This window comes from Microtus ochrogaster, unplaced genomic scaffold (genome assembly GCF_000317375.1).
Source record: "Microtus ochrogaster isolate Prairie Vole_2 unplaced genomic scaffold, MicOch1.0 UNK221, whole genome shotgun sequence".
Classification (NCBI taxonomy): domain Eukaryota; kingdom Metazoa; phylum Chordata; class Mammalia; order Rodentia; family Cricetidae; genus Microtus; species Microtus ochrogaster.
Genome location: NW_004949319.1, coordinates 42,383 through 53,158, shown reverse-complemented (window position 1 = coordinate 53,158; position 10,776 = coordinate 42,383). Strand labels below are relative to the sequence as shown.

General features: G+C 33.6%; 1 protein-coding gene across 1 annotated transcript; it reads left to right on the top strand.

The window, feature by feature from the left end:
- The first annotated feature begins 6,906 nt into the window (after positions 1–6,906).
- LOC101983795 (olfactory receptor 4F21-like) lies at positions 6,907–7,842 on the top strand. The gene has a single exon (XM_005372162.1). It carries the CDS (start codon positions 6,907–6,909, stop codon positions 7,840–7,842), a length of 936 nt encoding a protein of 311 aa, XP_005372219.1.
- The last annotated feature ends 2,934 nt before the right edge of the window (positions 7,843–10,776 follow it).

The window sequence follows — 10,776 nt, the reverse complement described above, 5'->3', positions numbered from 1 at the left end:
TTGTCTTTTTGCCCAAGAATAAGTGTATAATTTTTCTATAGGCATGTTCATCTTTTCCTTCATGTTTATGTTATAGTAATCCTGTGTAAAACTGTGCTTGGATTCCAAACGTTATACTTAAGACACTGCATATTAATTTTAAACTATTCACATTAGCCGTTATTTAGGTTACAAAGAAGTATATTTGAAATAATAAACAGTATATTGTATATAATACATATTGCTTAGCATTTGTGACTATCGACATGTAGTTTTAGCTTTGTTTACATGTTTTTCTTTTCTGAAAGATGTGTAGCATTTAGCAAGCCTAGCATTAAAAAATGAATAAAGACCATTTTCCTGAATTCTTCACTAGAAACAAAAACTGTAACTCAATTATTTGAAGATTAATTGTAATCTTATCTAGCCAGTTAATAAAATATTACATAATTATATCACAATTTTAATACAGAAATAAAATAGACATATATGAGTTGAGAAAAATTAAAATGGGCATAAATTTTTATTTATATACTATAGCAATGATACAAAAGAAAAATGGACTGTGCTGAGCAACTCTATTTGCATATTAGATAATATTACCTTGATAATCTTTGTCTACATATGAAATGTATAGTTATATACAGAATATAAATGTTAATCAATATTGATGACTTTAAGTGGAAACACTAATTGCATAGATTAAGCTAAAACTTGGTATCATGTTCCCTACAATATTCCTTGAATATGTTTGTAGTAGACCTGGCTATAATAATGTCAGAAGACATAAACCCTACTCACAAAGACAAGACTTTGCCTCATAAGTGAGGTCTGAGCTTAGGTAGAATAAGATGAAAGCAAAAGGGGACAATATGGGATGTGTGGTGTGAAAATGGGAAAGTGTGAATGGGATGTGGATGAGAGAGCTTAATAGAGCTATTTAATATTAAAAGATATGTAAATATATGACATAGTCATAATTAATATATTATATTATGCAATTAATATGCTAACATAAATAGCTTAATTTTAAATATACTCACTGAATTCGTTAGTAGCTACATGGTTTTCAATAACATTGGTCAAAATGATATATAAATTGTACTGTGTAATCAAATACCAAGTGTTGTTTTTCTTTAAAAATATTTTTACTTTGGTTTCCTTTACTTTCTCATTAAATACTAACTAAAACAACAAATATTTCTCTCTTTGATGCAATGGGATTTTGAAGTATAATTCCCATGGTAAATGACCTGGAGACTTAGGTCACCAACCATCAGTTGGTCACAAAATGCTTTTGTCAGCTTGTAGGTAGTTAGAACATTGGTAAGAAGTATTATACACACAGTATCCAAGACAAAGAAACTTTCTAAAAGACAAAGAAATTGTGAAAATACTTCTTCTAGTATTTGAGGACACCTGGTAAGTAGACATCAATACCATACTGCATTAGCAGTAACTTTCCTAGTACAGCTAATGCACAGCATCTCTGTAACACGCAGAGTGCCCCATCTTCAAGGCTATTTTTCTTTTAGTTATACTTATTGGGCATTCATTCATGTTTGTTTCTCAAAACAAATTTAGAAGTTGTATTGTATAACCCTAGGTTTCATTTCAATTTTTGGAATGAATTGAGGTTATGAGTTATAGCAAAAAAATGTTGAAAATAGTATTATAATATACAGACCAAATGAAAACAGGAAAAGGACCAATACACTTATTCTAAGGACTCGACCACCTTACACACAGATAGAAATTATGAACATGGAAGCTGTTAGGGGTTTCAAACAGTGGATAGGTATTAAACGACTCAGGAAATATTCATTCATGATCTACCTTTGATTGTTTTGTTTTGCTTGTTGTGTGTCTAAGCTTAGTCCTTCTGTCATAGTCTTAAGAGTAGGTCAGTTTGAACATAGCAACAAAATGAGCCTTTAAATGTGACTCTAATTACTTCCTTTGTAACCTATATAGTGTTAACTTGCTTTTTACTACTGTTATCTTTCTTGGTCCATGTCCCTTCTCCCTCATTTCTTCTCCTTCAGCATCAGTCAAACAGCTGATCAGTGTTAAAATAACTAGCCATGAACTGCTCCCACATGTGAGCTTTTTATTGCTGATGAATCTGATTTTGAGAAAACTCTTGTAGAGTGACATATATTTAGGAGAAAATAATTTTTCTCTAATTTTAAATCCTTATTGTAATATTAAATGCTAGTTTGGATAAATCTGAAATCGCTCGGTTGAATTTGCAAATCTGTTCTTTCTTAATCTAGTATTTGGTATATACAAATACACTTTTGGTTAATGTTGATATAAGAAACTTTTAGATTGTTTAAACAATACAAGAATATAGGACTTAGGCAGGGAAAGACACTTAGAATTCCACCTATTCGCCCATACCATTACTGGTGTTACTTGGTGTTTTTGCTTAAAGAATGTTTAAGTTTAAAATGTTCACAAATAGTCATATTACTCTTTTTATACTTTCTCTTGTTTCTCAGGTAGGTATAAATTTCTCTAGACTGTGTAAATCTATTCTGGTGATTTTTAAAGTTTAATATTTCATCATTTGTATTTATCGAAATTAATAATTCATTATTTATACTTTTTTTTGATTTTCAAGACAGGGTTCCTGTCCTGGAACTAGCTCTTGTAGACCAGGCTGGCCTCGAACTCACAGAGATCCACCTGCCTCTGCCTCCTGAGTGCTGGGATTAAAGGCATGCGCCACCACTGCCCAGCCATTATTTATACTTTTAAACTATAGTCTGTGTATGAATATATTTGTCACATATTTACTATTCAGTCTTGTAATAATAGCTACATGTTAAAATCTTATAAATATCAATTTATAGTACATATGCAATGTACAAAATTAAATTTTTATTTAAAGCCTTAAAAATGTTGAAGCTATTTTGCTGATCTATGTCATTTGCCTTTACAAATCTCTCCTTTTCTCCCCATTCTGATTGGCAAAACAGTAAGATTATGACTAGTGTTGGATATAGAGAACTATTTGACTTCTTAACTGTGTGTGTTCATCTCATTGTGAGTTTTCTATGCAAGTGGTACTGTTTTTTCAATCAGACACCTTACTTGGCAATATGTTGACAATATTGTAAGTGTTTATATTCTGAATAAATGGTGACTATATTTTTATATTCATGAGTACAATATCATCAGTGAGAATATGTAAACACATGGAACTATAATCAAGGAAAATAAGAAACCATTTTATGAAAATTCGGTTAGAGCTTCTTCTTTCAAACTTAAACCATGGGTTTTAATCATCCATACAGTGAAACATACTGAATATGTATATATTTTGTATTCCAGAATATCAATATTTTAAATTTGTAGGTAGTATTTAATTCCTTTAGCGTTTTGATTATAGGTTTTTTACAAAAGACGTCTCTTTCAGCTGAGCACAGTGTTCTAGTGCCCCTGTTCAGTCCTCCTCTATTTCATCTGATATTTACAATATAAATTCTCCACCTGTGCCATATAGCAGTGACTCCTTGCTCACCTCTGCACTCTTTCCCTTTGGTTATGGTACTTATTAGATGTTTATAAAGGAGAGTTTGTCCAGCCTGACTGCCTCAAGTTGCTCTGAGCATGTCATTTTTATTTTAATTTATTGTTTTAATTTTATTCCTAGAGCATCTTAATGCAAGGAGCCAGGTATAAAGTGAGTGATGACATGAAAATGACTGTAATAAAGAGGCTGGAGGAGAGCTTGCTCGTGTCTGTAAAGTGAAGAATTCTGATATAAGATATTCAGTTACCCCTTGCTTTGTAACATGCTGACTCACTGAATCTTGATCTTACTGTTTCAGGTAAACTGGAGGCTGGTACCCCCCAGGACATCTGTTCCCTTCACTGATATGAATATGTACCACTGCACTTGGTTTTTAAACAGGTGCTAAGTATCTGAACTTAGGTCCTCATGCATGCACAGCAAGCACCTTACTCAGTGAGTCATCCCAGCAGCCCTTTTTCTGTTTTATATGTAAATGATCAGTTGAGGTCAACTACAGTTAATGATAGAAAGCAAATATGGCTTACATGTTTTATTTGTTACATTTTGGTATGAATAATCCATCCACTCCCTAACACCATATATTTCTCCACTGCGCTAGGACAGATTACATGATGTCCTTTCTATATTTGTATGTGACCATTTGAAAGTATTAATTATAATAAAGCTACTGCTTATTAAACTTCACAAACTTATTATTGGTTTCAGAAAAAAAGTTCTAAACATTGATCCAAAATTATGTCTGCCTTGTCCTCCATTCTGATCTATTAGTTGAACCAATAAACGAGTTAAGGAAATTTTCAAATTACTTTCTAATGACTCTAAAATTGTATGTATTTAATTCCTTCAGAAATATTTTTAATTTTTAATTGCTTATGTCTCTTCCATGGTCTGTGATTTAATTCATCAAGACTTTGTGTTTGAGCGATAGACAGTGCTATCTGATGCTGCTTGGAAACAAAGCAGAACATAGAGGAAAACAATGCAATCACTTAACATTTTTGATGTGGGAAAATATGAAGAAAGGAAACCAAATGCATCATCAACAGGTACAAAAAGTGAACCACTGAAATTGCTTGATAGTAAAACCTGTGAACCTGGAAAATATATGTGTAGAGCAGAAGTCTGTTGTGTGACTATTTTGTCTGGGAAAATGGTAACAATACACATTAACGATTTGGTTAGCCTTTGTAGTTATAAATTCTGGTTTTACAGATTAACTTGAAGCCCTAGAAATTCTTCTTTATAAGTATGACATATTTAACTTTGGACATTTTACTCTAGGATGCAAAATTAAATCTAAAGGTTAATAATTTAATAGTAAGATACAAACTAAACTGAGCATCATGGTGCTGAAAGAAACAAAGCAGAACAGGTCTGGTGTGAGTGAGTCATGCCAAATATTAAGAGTTGAAATAGGAGAAACAAACACTATATAAAAATAAAAACATGGAGAAAGGTTGCAGGCAATTTTTCAGAAAACTGCTTGAGAAAATGCCAGACTGAATGTAGTTGCAGTCATCAGAAGGCCTTGTTTGCAGTGAATCCTAAAGAGCAGAGTTCATTGTTCTCACATCAGTAAAAGAAATGTGGAAAAAGAACTGATGGCTTTGGTGAAGTTGGTCAACATGCCCACTGAGTGCCGGGCTTTGTTCAAGTTTTCACTGTGCTGCATGCAAGACGTAGGCTTTATGCATCATAGCTGCTGCACTCTTAAAAACAACAATAGCATTAACTGTACAAATAAAATGAGAAACAAAGATACACTTTGTCCATAGGAAGGTGTTTTTCCCTATTTAGCGAAAATGACTTTCTTGATAATTATTGAATTGGAATTACATGCCCAAATTTCAATGAAAAATAGAAATTTCACTACATGTTCAAAAATGAACCCAGACTTCCTGTTCCTGATGTGAGATAAAGCTGTAATCCTTAAAAAATTGGGTTGTAAATGATTAAATTATAGGAGAACAAGTGGTTATAAGAGCTTCATGAAGCCAAGAGTCCATAACTTTAGAAACATACATAAGCAAATTAATACAATTACAACTAAATCGTGTAGAGAAATGCAGTAAAACAGTAAGTGAAAATTGATCGTTATAGAAAATATCCAGAATAGTTTCCCTCAAGGAACAAGGTGTTAATGGCATTTGTATAGTAAGACTGACTGAATGTACACCAGGGATTTCCGAGGAATGTCTAGCAATAGAAAAGAGTAGTTACAGTGGACACCACTTCAGAGATTTTTATCTTAATGAGTTTATTACAGCTATGGGATACATAAGCTAGAGGTTGTTTGATTGGCACATGTTTGGAGTATATTTCAAAGTACCAATCATAATAGCATAGTTCTGTAGTCAAAAAGAATTGAATATGTTTTACAAATTTTAAACATTAGTCCTGAACCTGGCACTTTATCCTGTAAATGTGAAGATTTATTTTTTAACATATAAATCTAGATTAAGAACAGAGAATATATACAGGATTCTACATGGTATAAGATTTAATAGACTTGTTAACCATATTTACACAAAAGAATTTTATAATAAATGTTATGTATTGATATATAATTTTATAACTAATAACGTGTTTACCTTTAAGGTCACTGAATATTCATGTCTAATTGAACCATGATAAAAGTTTCACAAACATATTTATGACTCTACTATTTACAATAGCTTACACACAGAAATAACTAACATATAATTAAATATTTGTTTTACAAAGAAAGGAATTGTGTCATTTGCAGCATGATGGAAAAAAGTGCAAGGCACTGTTTTAAAGGAACTGTCAGAGAGAGAAAACATGTCCAGCTTCTCATCATTGGCAGAAAATGTTAAAGAAAAAGTAAGACTGTAGAAGAGTAATCAATAAAGATTTGGGAATGAGAAAATGGGAGAGTAAAAAGACTAAAATGTACAAATTAAATGTGTATAAAAATACTCTGTGGCTACACCTCCATTTCACCAGTGAAACAAATTCATGAAAGGATACTTTACAAAATCCTACAAGAACACATTCTACAGATATTCTGTCATCTGAAGTGAACAGACACTAAAAACACTTAGAAAAAAGTTCAGAGAACATATTTAGATATGCTGCAAAGAGAAACTACCATAACAGAATGTCTGGTTGTAGAATAAATAGGAGAAACCCCATTGGCCTCCCTTTATCATATTATGCTTGTGTTTCCTAAGAGGTACTAGCATGAAGGCTTTAATGTTTTTCAATTGCATATTCTTTTGCTTTTCCAACTCAGAGTTTTTTCTTTGGATTTTGATATTTAGAGAATCAAAGAGTTTCATAAGTTGGACATATCCCTTAGAAGCTAAGCTACAAATTTTCAACATTTCCTAACCTCAAGTGATTTGAAACTGCCCACACGAATGGATCAACTAAATGACTCCATGGTTTCTGAGTTTGTGCTTCTAGGACTCTCTGGTTCTTGGAAAACTAAAGTTTTTCTCATGCTGACATTCTCTACACTCTACTTAGGAATCATTGTGGGAAATCTCTTCATTGTCATTTTGGTCATTGCTGACTCTCATTTACATTCACCTATGTACTTCCTATTAGGCAACCTGTCTTTGAATGATGTGTGGGTTTCCTCTACCACAGTTCCCAAGATGATCTCAGATCTTCTGAAAGAACACAGAGTAATTTCTTTCCGCAGTTGTATGACTCAGATCTGTTTTATCCACATTATAGGAGAAGTGGAGATGGTGCTGCTCATAGCCATGGCATTTGACAGGTACACAGCCATCTGTAAGCCTCTACACTACTTGAGAATCATGAGCCCTAAATTATGCATTTCATTTGTAATCGCTGGCTGGGTCACTGGTGTGGTCCATGCCCTGTCCCAGTTCTCTTTTGTTATAAACCTGCCTTTCTGTGGTCCTAACGAAGTAGACAGCTTTTACTGTGACTTTCCTCGGATCATCCAACTCGCATGCACTGATGGAGGCAAGTTTGAGTTTGTTGTTGCTGCCAACAGTGGCTTCATGAGCATGGGGGCCTTCTTCCTGCTTCTGCTCTCCTATGTTTTCATTTTGGTCACCGTCTGGAAAAGGTCCTCAGGGGATTTGTCAAAGGCACTTGTCACTCTGTCAGCACACATCACTGTGGTTGTTCTTTCTTTTACTCCATGTATGTTTCTCTATGTGTGGCCTTTCCCTACATCATCAATTGATAAATACCTGTTTATTCTTGACTTTGCTATCACACCTGCCCTTAATCCTGTCATCTATACATTGAGGAACAAAGATATATTGGTATCAATCCAAAGATTATACAAAAGGCTTGCTTATGACAAATTTTGCTGAGTAAATCTGGTGTGGGAGCTCTAAAAGCATATGAACAACTGTATAATGTAAGTTTTCATTAAGGCATATGTTCCATTACCTTGTAAGCAACACACATGCATTACCACAGACCATTAGTGTCTTGCTCCTTTTTCTTTGAGAAATTAGTATACATCAGTATTCTAAAAATGCAGTATGGATAAATAAATGTTTTTAGTCTGTTTAAACAACCTATAGTGATCCAAAATGAACACCAAATTTGTTTGCGTAAATAAATTAATAATCACAATAAGTAGTTCTCCATAAAGGACTAGTGTCTCTGAAGTTTAGGTTGTGTTGTCTCAAAAATGCACACTGAGTTTAAAGTTTGAAAGTGAATAATTTATTCAGAAGTGGGTTCAGGGTCATCAGTAGGAAAGTGACACATTAATAGCTTCTACTGTGTCTGCCCTAAAGGTGACTATATAGATGCTGTAATTTAGAATTATTTCAATTTTATGATAAAATATCCAGTGTCGTTCTATTTGTAAACGCACACTATTTCTTTGATATGTCCAATCTGCCTCCTAAAACATTTTCTCTGTGCAGTTTAGAAACTTGGAAAAATGGTTAAGCCGAGTGGATGATTAACACACTAGAAGAATCTAACTATCAAGTAAATGGAATGTCATATCTAAAAGCTATGGAGCTTATAAATTACACATTAAATATTTTCACTTTTATCATGTGTCAACAAGTGATACACAGGCATGGAAAATTCTGTCCTCTATAAAATATGTGATATGATACTTTTTTGAGTCACTAAAACTACTGAGTGATAGTGTTTTCATTCATATATACAGCCCAGCAAAAAAATGTCTTTGCATGGGACCAAACTAGGCCTACTGAATGTGATGACCATTGTATGGCTTGGGAAGTCTGTGAGGCCACTGGCAGTGGGACCCAGATTTCTCCTTATGGTTTGAATTGGCATTTTGGAATCCATTATCTTTGGAGGGATACCTTGCTCAGGGTAGATATAGTGGGAGGAGAGCCTTGATCCTGCCTCAAAGTGATGTGACAGACTTTGTTGACTCCGTTTGGGAAGCCTTCCATCTCTGACGAGTAAATAGGGAGCTGGGGACCTGGGAAGGTGGTGAAAGCAAATGGAGGGGAGGGAGTGGGAACTGGCCTAGTTATGTAAAATGAGAAAAGATTCTTTTTTGTATTTATTTTTATAGTTTTTATTGAGCAGTGTGTTTTTCCCCTTTCCCCTACCTTTCCCCTTTCTCCCCTTCTCCTCTCTCCCATGACACCCAATTTCCTAAGCAGGTATTTTCTTTTTCACCTCTCTATGTAGATCCATGAATATCTCTCTTATGGTTCTCTTTGTTATCTAGTTTCCCTGGAGTTGTGGCCTGTAGGCATATTTTTTTTTTTTGCTTTATATCTAAAAGCTACGTATGAGTGAATATATATTATATTTGACTTTCTGGGAGGCAAATGGATATATATAGACAAAAAAAAACATTGAATGAGGTAACTCAGACCCAAAAAAGACTGTTTTTTAAAAAATAAATTTAATGATAAAAATGGCTCTTTAAGACCATGGACTGCAAAGATAACTTGGTAGTTAAGGAAACCTTAGCATGCAGAATTCACATTGAGTTACTCACAAACACTTTATCTCCAGCTTTAGAGAATCATACTTAGGACACCTGCAAACACACACACACATATGCACACATACACACATATACACATATCTACACACAGACATACACAATACATATACACAAATACACATGTCCATACACATAGACATATACACACATACATACATACATATATTCATGTCCAGAGACACAGACATACACATACATATTTATACACATTTATACAAATTTATACACACACATACACATGGACATACACACTGTTACATACATTAAAAATTAAATTAATCTGAAAACCATGTTCTGCCAAGGTGATTGCTTGGCTTGAACTCCTGTGAGTCTAGAGAGCTATGATGTTAGCAGTCTAGAGCCTACTGTGCTATCATTAGCCCACTGAAGAGTCATTCCTTGACTACCTCAGTTATCTACCTAAATTCCAGTCATGTGAGTACTAGGTAATTATTTTTTAAATGTACAAAAATATCTTTAACATTTACTATGACAAAATTAAAGGACAATGCATTAGTTAATGAACAGAGATATTACCCACCTGATATTCCCACTAATGTATTTTAACTCTGTTTTGATATTTGACTCTCTTTTGTTTTGTCACTATAAACACTTCATGAAACTGGTATGACATTGAAACATGGTACTGTTTCTTCACCACACCTTTCTAATAAAAGGATAGAGAAAATTTGCTTTCACAGTGCCTACTTATAATAATCTTAGCCTACTAGGAGATATCAATGGACAATACTTCCACAGCAAATACTCAATAGTCCAACCCTGTGCCAATACATTGTAAGTCAGCCATTGGAAATGATACATAAACAATTTCCAAAGCCTATAATTTACCATTGCTTGGATGAGATTTTGCAATCTGATTCAAATGTAGATACTTTACAAAGAATGTTTGAAGAAATAAATAGAGTTTTACCTAATTGGGGATTACAAATTGCTCCCAAAAAATACAGAGAGGAGATTCTGTAAGTTACCTAGGTTATAAAATAGGTTTACAGAAAATTAAAACACAAAAGGTGCGTATTAGGAGCGACAAATTGCAGGCTCTTAATGACTTTCAGAGAGTGTGAAGAGACATTTCCAATCTATGACCTACTTTTGGGAAAACACCTAATCTAATAATTTATTTTTAAATATCCTTAGGTGTTGACAAAGACTTAAATAGTCCCAGGGAATTAACAGTTGAATCAGAGAAAGAATTAACTATGGTTGAAGAGAATTACAGAAGGCACATGTGGATCAGGTGGAGTCTAGTCTTAATAGCATTCTAGTCATA

Bases quoted from the DNA above. Each gene is read 5' to 3' on its own strand.
- LOC101983795 (XM_005372162.1), top strand. From the start codon at position 6,907: ATGGATCAACTAAATGACTCCATGGTTTCTGAGTTTGTGCTTCTAGGA.